The sequence below is a fragment of the Lissotriton vulgaris genome, chromosome 11, assembly GCF_964263255.1.
Source record: "Lissotriton vulgaris chromosome 11, aLisVul1.2, whole genome shotgun sequence".
NCBI lineage: Eukaryota > Metazoa > Chordata > Amphibia > Caudata > Salamandridae > Lissotriton > Lissotriton vulgaris.
In genome coordinates, this window is record NC_141699.1 from 359,839,655 (window position 1) to 359,860,605 (window position 20,951).

Consider the following 20,951-nt stretch of genomic DNA (forward strand, 5'->3'; position numbering starts at 1 on the left):
TGAGCCTTTACAGAAGTGTGAACTGCAATTTCTAACATGGAAAACTGCCTTCCTTGTTGCCATCACCTCTCTCAGAAGAGTTGGTGAAATACAAGCATTCACAATAGAAGAACAATTTTTTCAAATACATCCTAACAAAGTGGTTCTTAGACCCAATCCTAAATTCCTGCCAAAAGTGATTACTCCTTTTCACCTAAACCAATCCGTAGAGTTACCAGTATTTTTTCAAAAAACGGACTCTGTTGCACAAAGGGTTTTACACACATTAGATGTTAGAAGAGCTCTACTATACTACACAGACAGGACTAAATCCTTCAGAAAGACAAAACAACTATTTGTATCTTTCTCTCCCCCACACAAAGGCAATCTCATCTCTAAAGGAGGAATTGCCAGATGGATTGTAAAGTGTATTCAAATATGCTATCAAAAAGCTAAACGTACACTTCTCCTAGAGCACACTCCACTCGCAAACTAGGAGCCTCTATGGCTTTCTTAGGAAACATACCATTAGAGGACATATGCAAGGCAGCAACATGGTCTACAATACACACCTAAGACAAGGCTAGACAGCCAATATTGGTGGAATGAGACACTAGTGTAAAAGAAGAAGTCCTCCTTTGTTTTTAAGGAACCCCTCACTCACCGACCTAGTCGGTGACATGCTTCATCATCGGAGCCACCTCGACAGCCGAGTGCCGTCAAGGTGTGCTGCGACACCTGAGATACAGTGGAGCGGGTATGTGAGTGATCTGTGATATGAGTTAGGTCTACATGTTTCAAACCAAAATGGGAGTTACCGGTTTTTCTTCAGGACCAAAAAGATGTAAAAGGAGTTGGGTGGTCAGGGTACACTAACACCCTGCCATACCTGCAACCCTTTCAGGACCCTAAATAGCAAAATTGCTATATGGGTAAATATAATTGTAACCCAAATGTGGTTACAAAAAATGCAAAAACCTGTGAAAAGAGAGAGGATCATAAGTCATAAAGGCTGTTTACATGCCTGTAACGTAGTGAAGTGACGTAGTCCGCTCTATCTGTGATTCATTCCACAATCAGTTAATGCGAATTATCCATAGTGCGGTGTATCAGCATAATTTCTAAATAGGAACTGATTGTTCCTGAGAAGGCACACCTATCAATATGGGTGTGAGAGTGAGCAGGCACATATAATTCTATATTTTAACCAGTCTTACACAAGCACGATTGTGTCATGCCTAAGTAACTCCCATTTTGGTTTGAAACATGTAGACCGAACACATATCACAGATACACTAGGTCCTATTAAAGCCTTTATTGTATCAACATACACTGTTTTTAATATTGTCCAGTAGCCTTAGAATAAATAATGTTTGGATAAGTCATACCAGGACAATTTTTAACCCACTGACTTTTTTTTCTTTTTTCACATTCATCACTCACATACCCGCTCCACTGTATCTCAGGTGTCGCAGCACACCTTGACGGCACTCGGCTGTCGAGGTGGCCCCGATGATGAAGCATGTCACCGACCAGGTCGGTGAGTGAGGGGTTCCTTAAAAACAAAGGAGGACTTCTTCTTTTACACTAGCGTCTCATTCCACCAATATTGGCTGTCTAGCCTTGTCTTTGGTGGTACTCCTTAATTTTGTTATATAGTTACCTAACCAGGGGATTGGGAGTACCCTTCCGTCCACCCCAGTGGATAAAATCCCTTTACTCTCTAATCTTGTTAAATATCTACAATACACACCTTCACTAAACACTATTTTGTTGATGTGCAAGCCAAGCAGCAAGTTGCAGTGGGCCAAGCTGTCCTTAAAACACTATTTCAGTATGCTGCAACGGATACAAGCGACCACTGCTAGGGGAGACACTGCTGCACAATCGTTGCTAAGTGTAGGATCTGCAGCTCATATGCCTCGAACGGAAAATGCTACTTACCAGTATGCATCTGTTCTTGGCATGTAGAGCTGCAGAGTCCTACACGCCCTCCCGCCTCCCCTGGACTTGCATCCGTTCCAGTACTCATCTTACTTAGTTGCACACACATGGACATCCTTTCTCTTTACTTCTACTAACTACACAATTTCCCATCATGGCGAAAAACAATCTGAGGATGGAGTTGATGACCATGCGCAGTATTGTCCAAGGGAGGAGTCCCCTATCTCGTGACTACAAAGACTTCTTCCAAGAAGACAACAACCTGCAATCATCCGAGCCCAACACCAAGTGGCGATCTATTGCTAAGTGTAGGACTCTGCAGCTCTACATGCCAAGAACAGATGCATACTGGTAAGTAGCATTTTCCTTTCTAAAAATGGTATACCCCAGAAATTAAAACTCTATAAAGAAACTGTAAAAACAGGGAGCATACCTGGAGAATGTCCCGTTCAGATACGGACAAACTAACCTACAAGGCTGAGCTCAGAGCGTACTACTTAGCCATAAAAAAATTCAAAAAAACACTATGCACAAAGAATAAACGAAAACGGAAATTCTGCCAAAGAATTATATAAAATCATAAACTAACTGTGCAAACCCAACTGCCTGTCCCAAGTACTACACCCTTCAATTGGGAACTGCAAAATGATCAGTAACTATTTTACAGATAAAATAGAGGAAATATATGCCACATTTAACACTAACAGCGCGAAAGAATCCATTTCCTCCCCCAAAAACCTTGCTAACCTAAATAGCTTCACCCCAATAACAGAAGATGAAGTTACCAGCACCATGCTGTAAATCAAATCTGGATCAGCCCTTGATCCTTGCCCTCATTTTATCTTTAGACAGCTCATACCTATCCTAACCCCTGCCATCATGCAACTTTTCAACAAATCTTTAGAAACAGCCGTCTTCCCGGAAATATGGAAACAAGCCATAGTCACCCCACTACTAAACAAGCATTTGCAATGCAATAGGTCTCGCATTAGGAAAGTTTGAGCTATTGGTCTTGTAAAAGACAATTTTTTTATTTATGTGTTGGTTTTGAAAATAGCTAAATTAATAGCTTTGTCATTTACAATGCCAATAGTTATAACTTTCGCAAATGTGACACCTATAGCATTTGTAATGCAACATATGTTGTATTTACGTGACTTAGATGTATTGATATTACAAATAACAATTGCTTTTAATTTTTTTTAAATAATACTTAAATAAAAGTGATTGTAATTTATAATGGCAATACCTTAAACTTTTGTAAATAACTTTTGTGAAGATTATGTTCAGTGTATTTTATTGTGACGAAAATCCAAGAACATAAGTGAAATATTAACATCTTTTTGTGACATTTGTAATAAAGCTTGAACCATTGAGAGAACATATTTGAACCAGTTGTTGAATGGTTGCGCAGATTGATGCTGGGGTGGTGCTGAGTGATGCTGTGGTGGTGCTGAGTGATGCTGTGGTGGTGCTGAGTGATGCTGTGGTGGTGCTGTGTGGTGCTGTGGTGGTGCTGGGATGGTGCTGAGTGATGCTGGGGTGGTGCTGAGTGATGCTGGGGTGGTGCTGAGTGATGCTGGGGTGGTGCTGAGTGAGAATGTGGTGGTGCTGAGTGAGAATGTGGTGGTGCTGAGTGAGAATGTGGTGGCGCTGAGTGAGTGTGGTGATGCAGAGGGCAGAAAGGCACAACAAGTGAAAATTTCTTTTAAAACCATCTCTATTTATACGTTTTCCCTGGCACCCTTGGCTGTGTGTGTCCGCGCAGTGCCGGTGTGTGCGCGCAGTGCCGGTGTGTGCGCGCAGTGCCGGTGTGTGTGAGCAGCGTCTGTGTGTATGAGCAGTGTATGTGTGTGTGTGTGTGTGTGTGAACAGTGCCTGTATGTGTGAGCAGCCTGTGTGTCTGAGAGCATTGTGTGTGTGACAGTTACTTGTGTGTGTCAATGCAACGGGGCTCATGTTATCGACCTCAGAAGCATGAAAAGTGTGTTTCTTGGAACGTCTGAGGGCAGCTCGTGTTACAAGCTTGCTTTGAAGACGGTCATGCAGCGCTGGGAGTGGAGCAGATGGTCCTGTTTATGACCTGCAGAGCGCGTGTGAAGTGGGCGTGGATGAAGTGACTGGGGGTGAGGGGGTGTGCAGCCTGGTGTGCTGAAGCCTGGCAGCAGAGGCGGCGCGCGCACACAAAGTGGCTAAGTGGCTGGTGGCAAATGGACGCACATCAAAGAAGCCGCAAAAGTAGCATGCAAGCAGAGGGCTTTTGTTATTTATTTATTCCCTCCCAGATGAATAATTAAAAACACAAACAATTAGCGTTGCCTGATTTTGGGCTGCAGGACAAGAACCTAGTTAAGCGATTGCTGAAGCTCATGGGCCGTGTGTTGTCCCTTAATAATGTCCGCACTGTCATTCTACGGGGCTTACCTTCCTCAGAGGGCAGGCCCAAAGACCAGAGGAGTACAGCTTATAAATCAAGCAGCACTTTAACGATTTTATGTCACTTCCTGAAGAATGACATTCAATTAAAAAAAGAATTTCAAGTGGTTGGTTCAAGAATGCTCCTAACGTAACAGTAGCAGGCGCAGAATTCTATTTTCTCGGTACAGGCAATGGGTTGATGCTTCGGAGTGTCCTGCGTGCCACACAAAAGCAATTTCCAAGATAGTCAGATCCCGTCACCCCAACGACGACAGCACATAGGGAACCACAACTCCTTGGGAACTATATGAAGCACAAAATGATGCATAAAGAGTCGCCAGTCACTAAATTAAACAAACACCAGCGTTCTCATATTGATGCGCAGCAAAACCGACGTTTTTGGACGTTAAGATTATTTTTAACGGTAAAAAGTAGCCTTTTGTTTTTGGGAAATAACAAAGGTGACCATTATCGTGTCTTGCAAGACCGGAAATGGCAGCTTTCCTATAAAGTCTGACTCACCCGGTTGCAGCGCCACAATCAGACACACAGACAAGGTGCTTGTTTTAACATTTTGCCAAACTAGGCGGAGCCAGTGTCCTAATCTAGATGATTACAGCAGCACAATGGTGACCGCAGAAACATGCAGACAAGAATGAAGCAGTGGGACGACCCACTATCCATTCAGGCCCACATTCGAACCCTGTGGGAAAAGCTTTGCCACTCTAAAACGTCTGAGAAGGCTCTTCCCATGGATCCCCCTAGAAAGCAAGAAGTCAGTCACACAGGCTCTACTGGTCAGCAGGCTGGACTACGGCAATGCACTTTTTGTAGGCATGCCAGACTACCTATTTCAACGACTACAGGTAGTGCAGAACGCTGCAGCTAAGCTAGTATGCAGCAAAGGCAAATACAGCTCCGCCATAGAATGCCTAAAACAGCTTCACTGGCTGCCCATGCGCCAAAGAACCTGCTTCAAGCTCATAGGTCATGTCCACAGGACACTCAATAACACAGGACCCACTATTCTTCAGAATAGACTACACTTCTACTCCCCCACCAGACCACTAAGATCACAACACCTTGCTCTTGACAAAACAAAGACAATAAAAAAGACCAAAGCAGGAGGACGCATCTTCTCCTACCTGGCTGCACGACATTGGAATGAACTCCCAGTGGAACTCCGGTTAACCAATAATTACAACATCTTTAGAAAAAAAAAACTTAAATCACACTTCTTCCCTAAAGAATGATTCTTGACATCTGGTCACCCCAGTTCCCACCTGCTACCATAGTCCTCAGTGCCGTGACATCCCTCGGGATAAATGTCGCGCTCTACAAATAAATAAATAAAATCTATTGAATGCCAAATAAACTGAGTAAATGCAATTCCCACTTTTCACTCCTAACCTTTTACCATCAGATATTGTAGCTGCCTCCTCTTTATTAGCTTTTGTTATACCAAAATGAAATGTAAGGGAGTTACACTCTGGAGGAAGACAACAGAATTTTTCATATTTAAATCTTTATCTTTAGGTGATGAATAAACCCGTGTTTAACCCTAAGCATATTATCATCTGCTTTCAGACTACAGAGCATCCTTAAATTTAAAGTGATGTGCAGTCTCTTAAATTAGGTACAAGGTTGTATGCCGATGGACGTCTTTTTCCTGTGCCCCAATCGACAAAAGTGGCAAGTTACCGTATGACATTCGAACCCTAATGTGCCTTTGACCAATTTAAACTAGATCTGACCCCAAATTCTCTGAAGGGCCCCATGACACAGAACAGGGGTAATTTTGTTAGTCTTATATCAGCTTGTGCCCTTTCACCCCCACAGTCTATTTCTGTACCCTGTGTCCAGTGCTGCTGCTGACGTGGGCCTGTGTCACCGTTCTTCTTGTTTCGGTCGGGATCCACTTGTAGATTCTGCGGAGGATGTTGTAGCAGGAGGAGACGGCGTTGACCTGCTTGGACATGGAGAGGTAGGAGTCGAGGATGAATCCTAGATTGCGTGCGTGGTCGGTGGGTGTTGGTGCTGTTCCCAGTGTTGTCGGCCACCAGGAGTCGTCCCAGGCTGAGGGGGTGAATCCGAGAATGAGGACCTCAGTCGTGTCGGAGTTAATCTCTAGATGGCTGCTCCTCATCCAGTCGGCGACGGCCTTCATTCCTTCGTGGTGGTTGGTTTTGGCCGTGTGTGGGTCCTTGGTGAGGGAGAGGATGAGCTGGGTGTCGTCGGCGTAGGAGATGATGTTGAGGTCGTGGTGGCGGGCCACTAGTGGGAGGGGGGGGGGGGCATGTAGATTTTGAACAGCGTCAGGCTGAGGGATGAGCCCTGGGGGACGCCGCAGATGTCGGTGGCTTAGGATTGGAAGGGTTGGAGGCGCGCTCTGGGTTCTGCCGGTGAGGAAGGACTAGGGCCAGTCGAGGGCCTTCTCTTGGATTCCGGCTTCTAGGAGGCATGTCTTGAGTGCGATGGCAGACCGTGTCAAAGGAAGCTGACAGGTCCAGGAGGATGAGGGCTGATGTTTTGCCGTTTTCTAGTTGGCGCCTGATGTTGTCTGTGGCAGCGATGAGGGCAGTCTCAGTGTTAGCAGATCTATTAGTTAATGTAATCAGAACATGCATAATATCCTTGGCTGCACAAAGAATGTAGCATGTCTATAATTCTGCTCCCTGTGTCAAACAAAGTTAGTGACATAGAACCTCTTTCGAAAATTCTTTCAATCCTGGTTTCATACCCCAAGCCCAAGGTATAAAATCACCCTAATTATCTTCAATTAATGACTTCTCTCGACTGTTAGCCGCCCATCAAAACATCTATTCAGTTGTATGCAGTAATGATACAAAACACTAAACAGTCTATCAGTGATAGCTAGCAACTTAAATCTATCACCGAGATCTAATTCATAATATTTTTACCAGGTAACACTCCACTCTTGTACCAATACAGTCACAGCTGAACACAACTTGGAATTGTGCTGTATTCATGAATGTGACAATAAAAATGGTAATCAATTGTGAATATTGATAGGCCGGAAATAACCGTTTTTTTTTTCTTTAATTTTTAATAAATCAGATGGATTTGTATTAAGAATATCAGTTTGTGGATATCTAAATGAAGGTCTCCCACTGTTTGTACACAAAATGTAAACTTGTGAGAAGTACTACTTGTATAGAAATTATAATCTTGGAATGGAGTATTGAATTCTGGCAATGTAGTATATGGATTTTTAGGAATATACTACTTTGATAAGCTTGCACAAGGAATGTTGATATAAAGTGAGGTATGATTGCATTTGTTTGAATAAAGCAATATTGGTATTATAAATATACTCTGGTCTATTTGCTCATGGGATTATATTGCGAGGGAGTGGTGTAATGGTCCGAACCCCTGGATTTTAAAGAGTAATCACAAGTCCTGTGTTAGACAAGTCGCTATGTTTACAAGATGTTTTTAAGGTGATTGTGTTTTTAATAGTTGGTGTGGTATTTATATGTATTTTTGCCAATTGAAGGTCACAATCGGAACAAAATGCATCGGTTGGTAATGAATTATGTTGAATCTATTTGGATTTGTGGTGGAGGTTTGGATATGGAAATTGAAAAGATATGCAGTCTCAAAGAATGTTTTTGAGCAAATGTTCTGTTTTATAACATATGGACTTGAATTGCAATAATACTTTGATGGCTAGGTACAAACTAACATTGAAGTAATTGTTTCCATCTGTTTAATTCTTGAGGGGTATTTCAACAAAGGGTATGCAGTTCCTAATAATGAAAAGAGAGAATATGTGCTTTTTCTTAAACTGGGGAAGCAGACTGAGGGGTCTGATTCCTCAGGAACAAGAGCCCTTACAGCCAGATGGGTGTCATGCTTCATCATAGGGCATGCTCCTCGTCGGGCTGGCGCTGCAATGCCCGACTGGCACCCACAAGGGGCTCTTTTCTGGAGATCTTATGTTCTTAATGCTGTACGTGAAATTTGGGTGTAGGGCTACTCGTGTAGATTAGTGTAGAAGCGTGTGTGTGTGTGAAAGTGCATATTACAATAGTCTAAGTAGTCCTTAAATGGAATTTTAATAGGTGAGTCTACTTATCCAATTAAAAATGTGATCGCTCTCAAAGACAATGATCTGATAGCTCAGACGGTCAACATGTTTCTTGCCATTTGTAAGTTAATGTTACTGGGCACTTGTAAAGCGCACACTACTCCCTGGAGTGTCCCGGCGCTGAGAAAGAGAACCAGTGACAGAGCAGTACAGGCACCCACCAGACAGCTGATTACTGTGAGAAAAAACAGGTTTCCAAACCTCACCTAAAACTGAGGAGATCCTGATCCTGACGTAAGGCGGGCGGCAGGCTGTTTCAAAAATGAAAGGCTACCACCTGAAAGGACTGACCACCCAGGCGAGAGCAAGAGAACCTAGAAATCAACAAAAGCTGCTGGCTCGAAGACCTCAAAATTCTAGGTGTAACATAGCTCTGGAATCTGTTTCTCAAGAGTGAGTCCCCTATATTATGGAAGGCCTTATAAGCCAGCACCAGGGCTTTGAAAATTGTCCTCTTGCGCACCGGAAGGCAGTGCAAGGACTTCAGGTGAGTGGTCATGTGTGTCCTGAGGCCCACCATGAGTATGGCTCTTGCCGCAGCATTTTGCACCACCTGTAGTTGGCCAAGAGGATAATCAGGGAGGCCCACATACAGAATATTAACATAATCGAGGCAGGATGTAATCAATGCTTGGACTACTGTTTTCCTATGGGAAACCGGAAGTAGTGGGAGGAAGTTCTTCAACATTTTCAGTAGGCCAAAACATGTGCCAGCCACTGCTTGGACCTGGGATTTCATGGACATGTCTGCGACATTTTCACCCTGAGGTTCTTCACGGTTGTGACTGGATTTGCAGGGGGGGGGGGACATATTCTGTGGCCACCTTTTGCGCCGTTCCTCACTCAAAAAAATAATTTCAAATTTTTTGAGATTGCACAAAAATTGATTCTGTTTAAACCACTCTAATACCTCGGACAGGCAGATGTTTAACTCGTTCCCATTCAGGGCATCATCCTTACCGCAGGTGACCAATAACTATGTTTCATCGGTGTAAGATATCACCTTAGCGCCGTATTGTTCTGCCAGTCATTAATGTTACCCAGATTGGTGTAGGTAGATGCCTTCATGTAATGTTTTTCTACAAGCCGACCCACTTCGGGTAGCGGTAATGCCTCCTCCAGTGGGAGCAGAGTTGACGCTAACAGCGTGAACATCGTAGTGCAGAATCCACAAGATGACCTACCCGATTTCTGCTACCACGAAAACCTTTGTATGAAGGCATCTACCTATACCAATCTGGGTAACTTGTTTGGAAAAAATGTTGGTATCACACAATCTCAGAACCCATCAACTATGTAGATTAGGGATAAATGGTCCTGATGAATTGCCAATAGTTCATTCGTGACTTACAAATGGCAAGAAACATGTTGACCCTCTGAGCTATCACAGGTCATTGTCTCTGTTGCCATTTTTTATTGGACAAGTAGACTCCTATTAAAGTTTCATTTGAGGACTACTTAGTCTATTTTAATATGCACTTTTCGTGCATTTACACTCTTCCACACGAGTAGCCCTACACTCACACTTCACATACGGAGTTGAACAAAAGATATCCAGTAAAGAGTTCCCTTGTAGATGCCTGGTGGGCATTGCAGTGACGGCCTGACAAGGAGCATGCCCTATGATGAAGCATGACACCCATCTGGGTGTGACGGCTCTTGTTCCCGAGGAAACTGACTCCCCAGTTTATGAGCAACCACATATTTACTCTTTTTACACCATAAGGAATCGGATCCCCTTTGTTGAAATATCTAAGCCCAAGAGGAGCACATATGCTGAACCGATAAGTGCTGGTTCCTCCCTTTGAAAAATAAGTCTTTAGATTCCCTCCAAGACAGGATTTTGAGTGATGCAGCCTGTGTTGAAATTTGCACATGTGCTGAAGAAAACCACAATGGGAAAACTAGGTTACGTTGGGTGTCTGGGAGCAGTGAGCACTGTAACATCTCGTGGGTCCACATATGGAAGTTGCCAAATTTTGGACTTAAGGTCACAAAGTGTCCCTTTGAATGTACCCTTTTTTCCTATGAGGACTCGCAGAACCACGTCCAGCTCGGGCATTAATTCCAACTTTGATAATTGACGAACAAGTCTGGTAAGCAGAAGATTAGTCCACTCCAGTAACCCAGAGCACAATTTCGTAACCATGGGTCCCAGCCTGCATATATGCTACGACTTGTATGAGACGAAGATGTCAGTACTTGATGCCCATAGAGCTGGTTGATAGGTAGCTTATTCTTTGCTCTGAGAATCCTTGTGCTATCCTCATTGGGTGCAGGAGAGAAACAATATATTTTTCCTCTAACGCCTCTTGAGTTTGTGGCACTGCAAAGGGCACATTAACATAGAACTTTTGACACGGACAGCTCTCACGAAGTTACATTTGCTGCAGCCCCAAAGCGATCAGCGGCCAGGTGAAAGTCTGATTTTGATTGTTGTGTAAAGATCCTAAGCTGTAATATTGGTGGTCTCCTACAGAAATCCAGATTGACTGACTGCTATAATTTTTTTTTATGTCAAAGTTGTCTACCTGCGTATTGTAAGAAACGGGCTTCCAGCCAGTTTACAGTATGGGGTATACCAAATCTAACTTTTCTGCAGTAAAGGGCGTTAGAGGTCCACTCTCGGAGCGGCCTACCGGGGTTCATATTCGCTTTATCTGTACTTAAAGAGTGTGAGTGGGGTTCTGACTTTCCTTGATACCACACAAATAGCATAGGAGTAGGCAATGCCAGTATCACTGAGCAAGTAAAGGAAGATTCTTGATGCTCTCCAGGAGGACTTGGTGGAGAAATCCTTGAAAGGGTGGGGTCAGATTCTCCCGATTCCAGAACATGTTTCCAAATATATTGTTTACAAAGTTCTAGCTTATAGTTCTGAAAGGATGCATATAATTGCTTTCCGAGACATCAACATTTTCCGTGTCCGTAAGGAGATAGTGTCCTGGATCTTCAAGAATATGGCCTTTAAACCTATTCTGTGACATGTTAACACTCCAGATAGTTACAAATGACCAGGAACGAGCTCCAGCTGTGCACATCTCTAGGTAACAGACCTCAGTAGTTTAAAGAATGTCTCCATTATACTTCACTCTTGAATGATTTCGAAATACTCCAGTATTACTGTTTAGTGTGTTCTTGTCTTTGTAAGATTTTCTTTCTAGTACCTTTTTAAACGACAGTCTTGATGTTATAGCTATGTTCCATTCTGCACCATGGACAGCCTCGAAATAAGACTGCAATTTTCTATTGGTTGGCCAATAGAAAGTTCAGTGGCAGAAAATGAACTGAGCTGTTGATTTCCGAATTGCCATACTTTGCTGTGCACCTCCGTGCCTCGGTTGTTTTGCCCAATATGCTTTTTTTTCTTTTTCTTTTTTTCGAGCAACGTTAACTTCCAATAGGCTTTTAAAGATTTCATGTGATTTCTCTAAGCTCTTCAATCTATTTTCTCACTCTGCAAGAATGAACAAAGAAATCAACTAGTTCTCATGATGCTTGTTGGCCATGAAAGCCTTCTGTTCATCCCGAGCAGTGACTTCTGGTTAGGTGCCACCTGACTCGAATTTTAGCTAGGGGGTGTATTGGAATGCCCTGACCAGTAGAAGAAAAATCCAGCTCTGTTGTAATACGGTGGAGTAGATTCTCCCCGTTTCTGTCTAATAAAGGTGAAGCGAGGGCATCATAACTTGCTGTCTGTGACACTTTCTCTGTCTCATGGCATCCTGTTTCTTTTTTCCAGGATTGTGCGGATATAGTTGCAGACCTAGCAGTGCCGGATGAGAAGGTGTTCAGCAACATCACAAAGGGGGTCTTACACAGGTGAGTATCAGACCCACCTACAGCGTGAGTGGCACACTGGCCCTGCACAGGATTCCCTCTCTTTGGAAGTGGACAGAGCAGCTGTTGCTTTCTGTTCTTTGAGGTCCTGGTACACTGGGGGTGGCTGTTATTTCCCACTTGGAGGAGTGCAAGATGGCCCCTTCTGTTTAATCCTTTAACATGGATGCACAGTGCCTTCTTTCCTTTCTCCACCTCCGATGCACCGTGCCACTTTTTCATTTCTCTTGTTCTGGGTGCATTCTGCACCCTGTTGTATTTTTATCCATTTATGTATTCACAGTACTGTTTTTTTTGTAAAAAATTGTGCTTTGCCACTTTTCTTTGTTCAGGGTGCGCTTCGTTCCCTCAGGATAACATTGTTTTACTTTTGAATCGTACTGTCTACTGCTGTTCACAGTTATGTGCTCGTTCAGTGTTTTTACACATTAATCTTTTTGCACTCTTCCTGTTTTCCAGGTTGCCAGCAGTCATGGCTCAGAACTTGTCTGTTCCGTTGGCGTTTGCGTGTCTCTTGCATTTAGCGAATGAAAAGGTAGGTGGTTTCATTGGAGGTTCACAGAGGGTAATGTTCTGGACTAGGCTTGACCTTAGAAAGGGCGGTTAAGGGGCGCTGTAGATCCCTTACGCCTTGCAGAATTTGAAATGAATATCCAGTAGATGGTGGTTTACAAGGTTGGACCAGTCACTCCGACTCTTAATTTCTCTGGTAGGCTGGTGGCAGCCTTCAGACCAGAATGGGCTGCACTTACTCCCCTCATGGTCCCATTCTAACCACAGCCTCCTAAAGTGTTGGACTGGCTTGAACATTGTTTCCAGGGCCAATCATGGTATCCGGTATGGCCCTGATGCTGTACCGGTACTACTCAAGCAGTTGTGGTCAGCGGTATTGTAGAACTAACTCGTCAGTCTGCTTCTTTCTTCTAGCCTCCTATCTATTGGGGAACTGGGGAGTCCATATTCATATATGGTAGCTCCATTGGCACCTATCTGTCCTTGTAAACAAATGTTATTGCGCTGGCCATGCTAATCTCTGATTAGATTATCTTTGAGGGGAAGTTACTCATCATGATGTTAGATGGCAACAAATCAACTGTTTGTGTAAAGAAGAGGAACCACAGATTCGAAGTAAAGAGGCACCCGCTAGAAAGTTTATTTTTCTCACTTTTGAGCCACATATCACTGCACTCATAAAACCAATTGCTGCTAGCCAAAAACATACTGTCTGGAATGGGTTGTAGAACACCACATCATATTCCATCCAGCCCTAAATTGGTTGAAATCAGAAGGCTTTGGGCTGCAAGTAAATATTTTACTCCTTATAACAGCTCTGATTTGCCATTTGTTGCTGTAGGAATGAGTGATCTGCACTGTTTAACTTCTTACTCTTAATGCGGTGCCTGCTTATGATTGTTAGGGATCTGGTAATCTAATCTTTTACGGTATGCTTGGCTGACCTTGGAAAATAAAACAAAGTTCTCCGATGGACAAGCTAATTCCTGTAAGTTCATAAATCCTTTTTGATCAATCAAACTCTTCATCTACCAGACGTTTAAATATAATTAAAAAAACGCCGCAAATGTGTTCTAAACAGCTAAACTGATGTGATAGATGTTATCTATGGAGTATTTGGGTCATGTAAAACAATGGTTTTACGAGGATGGCTCATCTATTATGTATTTGCGTGTGAAGGAGATTGGCTTTAGAATGTGAGTATTGCAAAGGAATTTCATTGGAATGAGACAACCCATTACATTCTTGGAACACAATATGACACTTTGCTGTTAATGGCCCCTCTTTTTAGGTCTCGCCTGAGCCAGTGCATGCTCTGCTCTGGTGAGCAAAAGTAAAGAAATACATTTTTTCCTATTTAATTACTTTCGGCCTGCTTGTCCAGATTGGTGGCATCGCCGTGTCCATCCCCTACAGAAGGGCCCAGAAACCGCAGTTTCCGACTTAGACATCGTCCTTCACCGAGGCCCCAGGGGCGTAGCTCGCCCACTGATAAGTCTTACAGCTTGTCCCCGAGGCCTGGTCCCTGTTCTGCGGAGGGCGTGGGTTCTCCTCGGGACAGACTGCCTCACTCGTTGCCTTGGCTATGGCTCTGCAGGCTTCTTTAGCCCCTCCTCCTCTTCCTGAGACTTCTGCGAATCCCTTGCCACGTGCGGGGCCTTCCGCGGAGTTGCCGGCGGCTTCGGCGCCGAAGAGTTCGGCTTCAGGTTTTGAGGGTGTGGTGTCATCTAAGTACGGCCCTACGGGGTTCCCCTCTTCGACCCATGGCGTCTCTGCCTTGCCGCAAACCCCCCAGGGGGTGCCTGTGGTGTTGCCGGAGGTCGCCAGGACTCCTGATTCGTCCCATAGTCCCCCTCGGTCCTCTGAGCAGGCGGCTGCCTTGCCGGAGGCAAAGTCAACGCCGTTCAGGCGCCGACGGCTGTCTGCCATGGCGGCGCAGGTGGTGGCTAGGGTCCGGGGCGCTTCCCCGCATCCCTCTCGGCTCTCTACGCAGGCGGCTGCCTCGTCTGAGGTCGAGTCAGCGCCTTTTCGACGCAGTTCTTTAGCGGCCCTGGCTCCCCCCTCGCCCCATTCCCCTAAAACGCAAGTGGTGGTGGAGGTTGACTCTGTGCCCCCGGTGTCCGCTCCGGCGTCGTGCCGGTGGCAAACTCCAAGGTGCCGTGCCGGCGTCAGGTCCTCAACTCCTCTCCGGAGGGTTGTTGTCGTCTTGTTTCCTCTTCCCCGTAGACTAGATGCCGCATTGTTGCTTTCTCCCCGACGTCTTCTAGGGAGGGCTCTTCGCCGTCTCCGCGACCACAGCCCTCTGACCCTCTCTTCCTCAACTCGCTGTTGGTTGTTCCGCTGGCTTCTCCACCTTCCCCGGAGGCCCCTCGGGGGCCCCCCCCCCCCCCATTCATCCGTGGATCTTCCTTCTTTCGGGGTTTGGTCGTTTCTTCCTCCAGCGGAGGTCAGAATGGACGGCTTAGCTTACAGCCGTCGCAAATTGCTCTCTCCTCCGCGACGCCCTATGGAGACGAGTGCAGCTTTTGTCCAGGCCATTTCCACAGCTGCTATCATTCTGCAAATGGATGACCTCGTCAACCCATTCCCTACAGACCCTTTGTTAGAGGTTCTCCACCAGGGCTCTGGTGGATGGGAGCTGCTTCTTCCATTCAAAGCTTCGCTCCACAATTCTCTTCTGGGGGCTTGGGGCGTCCTGCCACAGGTGCCTCAGCCGCTCCTACACCGCCACTGTCCTGCTCCGCACGACCCAGTTTGCCTCTTTCCACCCTTCTAACCAGGGCCCTCTTCTGCAGACTGCTTTTCCTTCCTTGCCTTGGTTGTTGTTTCCTCTGTCACGGGAGGCCCGGTCTTTGGATTCATGGGGGTGAAAGATCTTCGCGTCCTCTAGTGCTGCTTTGCGAGCGCTCAACATGCTCTCAGCGGCACTATGGCGTGTTCTGTGGCTCTCCCCGCCATGCTTGGTTGCGGGATAGCGTTTTCCCAGAGAATATCAGGGAGTGTCTGGTTGACCTGCCTTTTGATGGAGTTCTTTTGTTTAAAACCCACTAAGACTCCGCCATTCAACGGCTCCTTGCGGGGCTCCGCCTCCTCCCCTTCCGTAAGCTTGGCTTGTCGGTCCGCCGGTGTCTTGTGGGAAGTGTTCTCCCACTTTATTTCTGGGTCTAGTGTTCGGTTGGCCCGACTGTGTGGTTTGGCCTGCCTTCGGGGTCCTTAGGTTGGCCTCTCTGTACTGTTGGCTGCTGGTACAGCCCCATGGTTCTTGTGGCTTTGGGTGTTGGTAAAGCCGTATAGGTCCTCAGGTTGAGCCCTCTGTGTGTTTTTTGGCTGATTGGTAAGCCGTCTGTGGTACTAACCGCAGGACTTTTATGTTCTTCCTCTGCTGCGGGATTCTTTTCCTAAGAGATGTTCCCATGTTTTTTTTGGGACGGGTCATACCCTAAGTGGGGTACTTGTAGCTATTGTATAGCCCTGTCCTAAGCTCGGAGGGTGTGGACACTCTTTTTCGGGTTCCTCGCCTTTCCTGGCATCACTGTATACTGCTGGTGCGGTCTGTTTTGTCTTTGTCTAGGCGCAGCTTGCACTGCTCCAGGTTCTGTCATTCTCAGTATCCTCTACATCGCTAGAACGGCTTGGCATGCCGTCTACTACGTCGTGTTGTGGTGTTTTCGCCTTCTTGTCCAGCATTTTCGGCCTGGTCCTCTGTCTTGTGTTCCAAGGGGGGGCTAGGATTCTCCTAGTATTCTCCTGTGTTCTGGTTGACGGCTTCGGTCCGTCCTACATATTTCCATTCTTTCTCTTCTGGCTGGTCCTACTACCTTCGTGGGTCCGTTTGTGTCTCTGGAACGGTCCTCCTTTGGGGGGTTTTCTGGATTTCCCCTGGCTTCTGCCTTCGTCTTGCGCTTGGCTTGTTCTGGGCACACTGCTTCGTGGTATTTGACAGCTGCCGGCTGCGCACGCCTGCTCATTATGGTCCACCGACTTTGGCCTTGGCGTGTACCCTTGTGCTCCTGCCTCTTGTTCTGCTTGATCTTTGCTCGTCTGTGTCTCTCTTCTCACACCTGTGCTTCTTGGCTGTGGAGCCGTTCCTGCCTTGTCCGCTGCCTCAAGGCTGATGCCTGTTTAGCTGTCCCTTCGCTGTGTGTTTGTTCTCCTGCGGCTGGCTCTGCCTTCGTTTCTGCCTTTTTTATTTATTTTATTTTTTTTAAACCTTTTTTATTTATGATAAACGTCAACCAAACATGAACAATGGCAGTTCTGACAGAATATACATCATTATTTTGCAAGTATACATTCGTTCGTATTCCTTGACACACCGACCATACCGGAGGCAGCACAACATTTCGCTATCAGTTACTAATGTTAATTCCTGTCATTACTATTCATGTTTTCTCAGTTAACCTATCTCATTCCTCCTCATCCTCTTCGTCAGAATCTGCAATGTCCTCTTCTGGTAGTGGATCACACAAGTCCCCTCTATAGACACTCCAAGGAGTCCAGATTTTATTCCACTTACGTGGAGTAGCACTGATCGTGTATACCGCGCGCTCTGTCAGCAGCATATCCATCCCACCCTCTGAGACAGTAAGGATGTTGCGCCCATTGTAGCTTGTGTAGAGTGGTTCTGGTGTAATATATCCGATGCAGGATTTTAAGCTGTACTAGACGGAACTTGGCCGATATTCCTACCTCCTTCGGGGATGCCAGTGCTTCATTCCACTCTGAATCGTCTGTCGCCCACGTCTTCTACCTACTTCTCTCGCAGTTTTGATGTAGGGTCTGGGAACTTGTTTATCAGTTTGCGATATGTGAGTGATGTGGCGTTGTGCTGCATATAATCTGTGAGTAGCCGGTCCCCCAGCAGGGAGGCTTCAGGGACTTCGGTGTCTGCCGGTATGGCTGCCAACAATGCATGCCTATTTTGTACATATCAGTAAGTTTCGTTGGGGCCTAGTTCATATTGTTGCTGGAGTTGAGTGAACGGAATCACCGTCCCCCCGTCCCACAAGTCTCCCACTGTCGATATTCCGATGTTGTCCCAATTGTGTGAAACCCTTGCTACGTCTCAAATGACCCAGTGCCTTGGTATCCCACAATGGGGTAAGCTTAGTAATTACTCCTTTCCATTTCAGTTTAGTCAGTGCTGCGTACCATATTGTCGCTGAGTGTTTTGTGGGTCCTATTAGTTTCGCTGCCAAGCCCCTGTGGTAGAGTACTGCTAACAAGCTGTGTGTGCCCATTTGTGCTCTGTCATCCCTATAGGCTGGATCATCCTGGGGCGCATGTATCTATTGGTTGATGGTCTTAAGCTGTGTTGCCCAGTAGTAAATTTGCAAGTTCGGCAGTGCAATCGCTCCCTCAAACCAGCTTCTATTCAACTTGATATGTGCTATACGTGCAGGGCGGTCTCCCCACAGTAGGTTGGAGACCAGAGCTGTCACCTGATGAAAGTAGCGCGGTGACACCGGGTACTTTGTGTTGTCAAGTGCATAGAGGAATCTCGGCAATGCCATCATTTTGTACATGCTGCCCTGTCCAGCAGCGTCAGGGACGCCCAATGCCCAATGTTTCACATCACTCCGCAGACGTTCTAGTGGTGGCTTCAAATTTTTGTCAAAGAACTCTGCCTAGTTCCTAGTGATGTGTATGCCAAGATACTTAAAGGAAGTTGCTGCGAACTCTAGTGGGCAATCAGTGGCAAGGACTGGTTCTGGTCCCTTCAGTACTTAAATCACTGATTTCGCCCAGTTTATTGTGTAGCCCGACGCTGTCCCATGGGTATTGCATAGTGTACGAAGCTCCGGTATACCACTCTCCGGGTCTGTCAAATACACTAACATGTCATCAGCGTAGAGTGAGAGACGACCTTCCCACCCCTCCCCCCAGTTGATTCCCTTTAGCAAGGGAGTAGCTCTGATCAATGTTGCTAGTGGTTCCAATACCAGTGCAAACAATAAAGGAGACGGGGGACACCCTTGACGGGTCCCCCTTGCCAGTTGAATCGCGTGAGAGATGTGGCCGTTAGCCGTGACATGTGCAATCGGGTTAGTGTATAAGAGTTGTATCCATGCTATAAATTTAGGGCCAACCCCCATATGTGACAGTACCGCGAAGAGATATTGCCATTCTACCATGTCGAATGCCATTTTAGCGTCTAAAGACAGTATCACCGCCGATGTTGATAGCTGTGACGCCCGCACCAACACACCATGAACTCGTCTGAGGTTCAGAGCAGTATTTCTATTAGGCATGAAGCCTGATTGATCCGGGTGGATCAATTGCGGAAGGTGGGACATCAACCTAGTAGCTAGAAGCTTTGCTAGGATTTTTCCTTCTGCATTTAGGAGCGATATTGGGCGATAAGAAGTGCAGTCCGTCTGTGGTTTTCCGGGTTTCGGAATTGCCACGATTGTCGCGGTTTGTTGGTCTAGCGGGAGTTCGGCATTCTCCAAACTTTCCGTATACATTGCTAGTAGTGGTGCGCTAAGTGTATCAGACATTACTTTGTACCACTCAATGGGGATCCCGTTGGGGCCCAGCGCTTTCCCGGATTGCACAGCATTGATGGCTAGTTGTATTTAGTCAGGTGTGAGGTCTGCCCCCAGCTCTTTGGCCGCTTCCGGCGTAAGTGTTTGGGTGGTTATATGGCTGAAGGAGTCCATTGCTGCCTCCTTCGTCACTTCTCTGTCTGGGGTATATACTCTGTCAAAGTATTCTGCTAGTGTGTGGACTATCTCTTCAGGGCGAGATCGAAGTATCCCATTCGACGCGCGTAGCTGTAATATGCCTTTAGGGCCTCCACCTTTCTTGTCTAGCCATGCTAGCATTTTTCCCGCCTTGTCTCCCACATCATATATTCTGTGTGTGGTTGCTGTAATATTATCGATAGTCCATCGCTTTAGATGGTCTCTATATCGCTGTTGACACAATTGCAGGGTGTGCGGCGAATCTAGTGTGGGGTCCGCCATATACGCTGCATTTGCAGTGTGGAGCGCTAGTTCCAACTCTGTCAAGTCTCGCTGACGCAGTAGTTTGTGTCCCATAATGGATGTTATGGCTTGCCCTCGCAAGACTGTTTTGTATGCTTCCAAAAGGACCGAGGGAGATGTCACTGATGTCGTGTTTTCTTCAAAATAATATTGTCGTTTTCTTCAGTTCTTTACACATTTTAGGGATCTTTAGATAACCAGGGTATATTGGGTATATTCTCTTGCGAGACCTTTCGTGACATGAGAGAGTTAATAGTATGGGGCAATGGTCTGATATTCCCCTGGGTTGAATATATACATTGTCGCTGGTTAGTGACCCAGTTCGTAGTGTCAAATAGTCTATCCGTGAAAGGCTATTGTGTGTCGTGGAGTAGAAAGTGTACTGCTTCATGGTGGGGTGCATGCGTCTCCATATGTCTGACAGTCCCAGCGCCTCTAAGAAGCCATGGAATCGGGAGGGTCCGGGTGTTTGGGGTCGGACAGGGAATCTGTCTACTATTTCATCTGCCTCTGTTAAAATCACCCCCTATAACAAGTTCCCCTGCTGGTAGATCTAAGAGAAACTTCCCCAGTGCAGGTATGGCGACTGGCTGGAGGTATGTAAACCGATACTATATTTAGCAGCCTGCCTTCTCACTGTCCCTGAATAGCTGCGAAACGACCCTGGTCATCTACTTTGGTGTGTAGGATAATGGAGAGAGAGGCCTTCTTTACTAGGATGCCCGTCCCCCTTGAGCCCGGTGTGAATTCAGAGTGCACTACCATTTTGTAAACCAGTCTATCCAACGCCTGATACGCCCTCCCTGTTAGATGTGTCTCCTGCAAAAGGACCCGTGCAGGGCCTTGTCGTTTTATAGCCTGTAGTACCAGTCCTCTCTTGATTTTGTCCCCTAGTCCTCTCACATTCCATGTAAGGATCTGCAGGGGCGCAACTGGGTTCTCCCGCGTCCCACCCCCAAGAGTATCAGGTTGTGAGTTGTGTGCCATGAGGAAATCGGTTATGTTTGTTATGTCGTATCCAGGATAGTAGTGTACTGTGTCCACCTCCCGGTTGTGTTGTCAGTGTGCCTGCTTCCTCGCATCCTGCCTCAATGCATAGGTTTCTGCCTCTTTTCCTTGGAGTTTACGGTGGTTCTTTTCTTCCTTGGTACTCCTCT

At 46.1% G+C, this 20,951-nt stretch overlaps 1 protein-coding gene across 1 annotated transcript in view; it reads left to right on the forward strand.

The window, feature by feature from the left end:
* The window catches only part of NCAPH (non-SMC condensin I complex subunit H), a 379,053-nt gene that overhangs the window by 333,808 nt on the left and 24,294 nt on the right, over positions 1-20,951 (forward strand). Inside the window, exons 16-17 of the mRNA XM_086943336.1 lie at positions 12,195-12,274; positions 12,752-12,827. Of these exons, the coding sequence (XP_086799462.1) occupies positions 12,195-12,274; positions 12,752-12,827 (156 nt within the window). The remainder of the gene's footprint in view (positions 1-12,194; positions 12,275-12,751; positions 12,828-20,951) is intronic.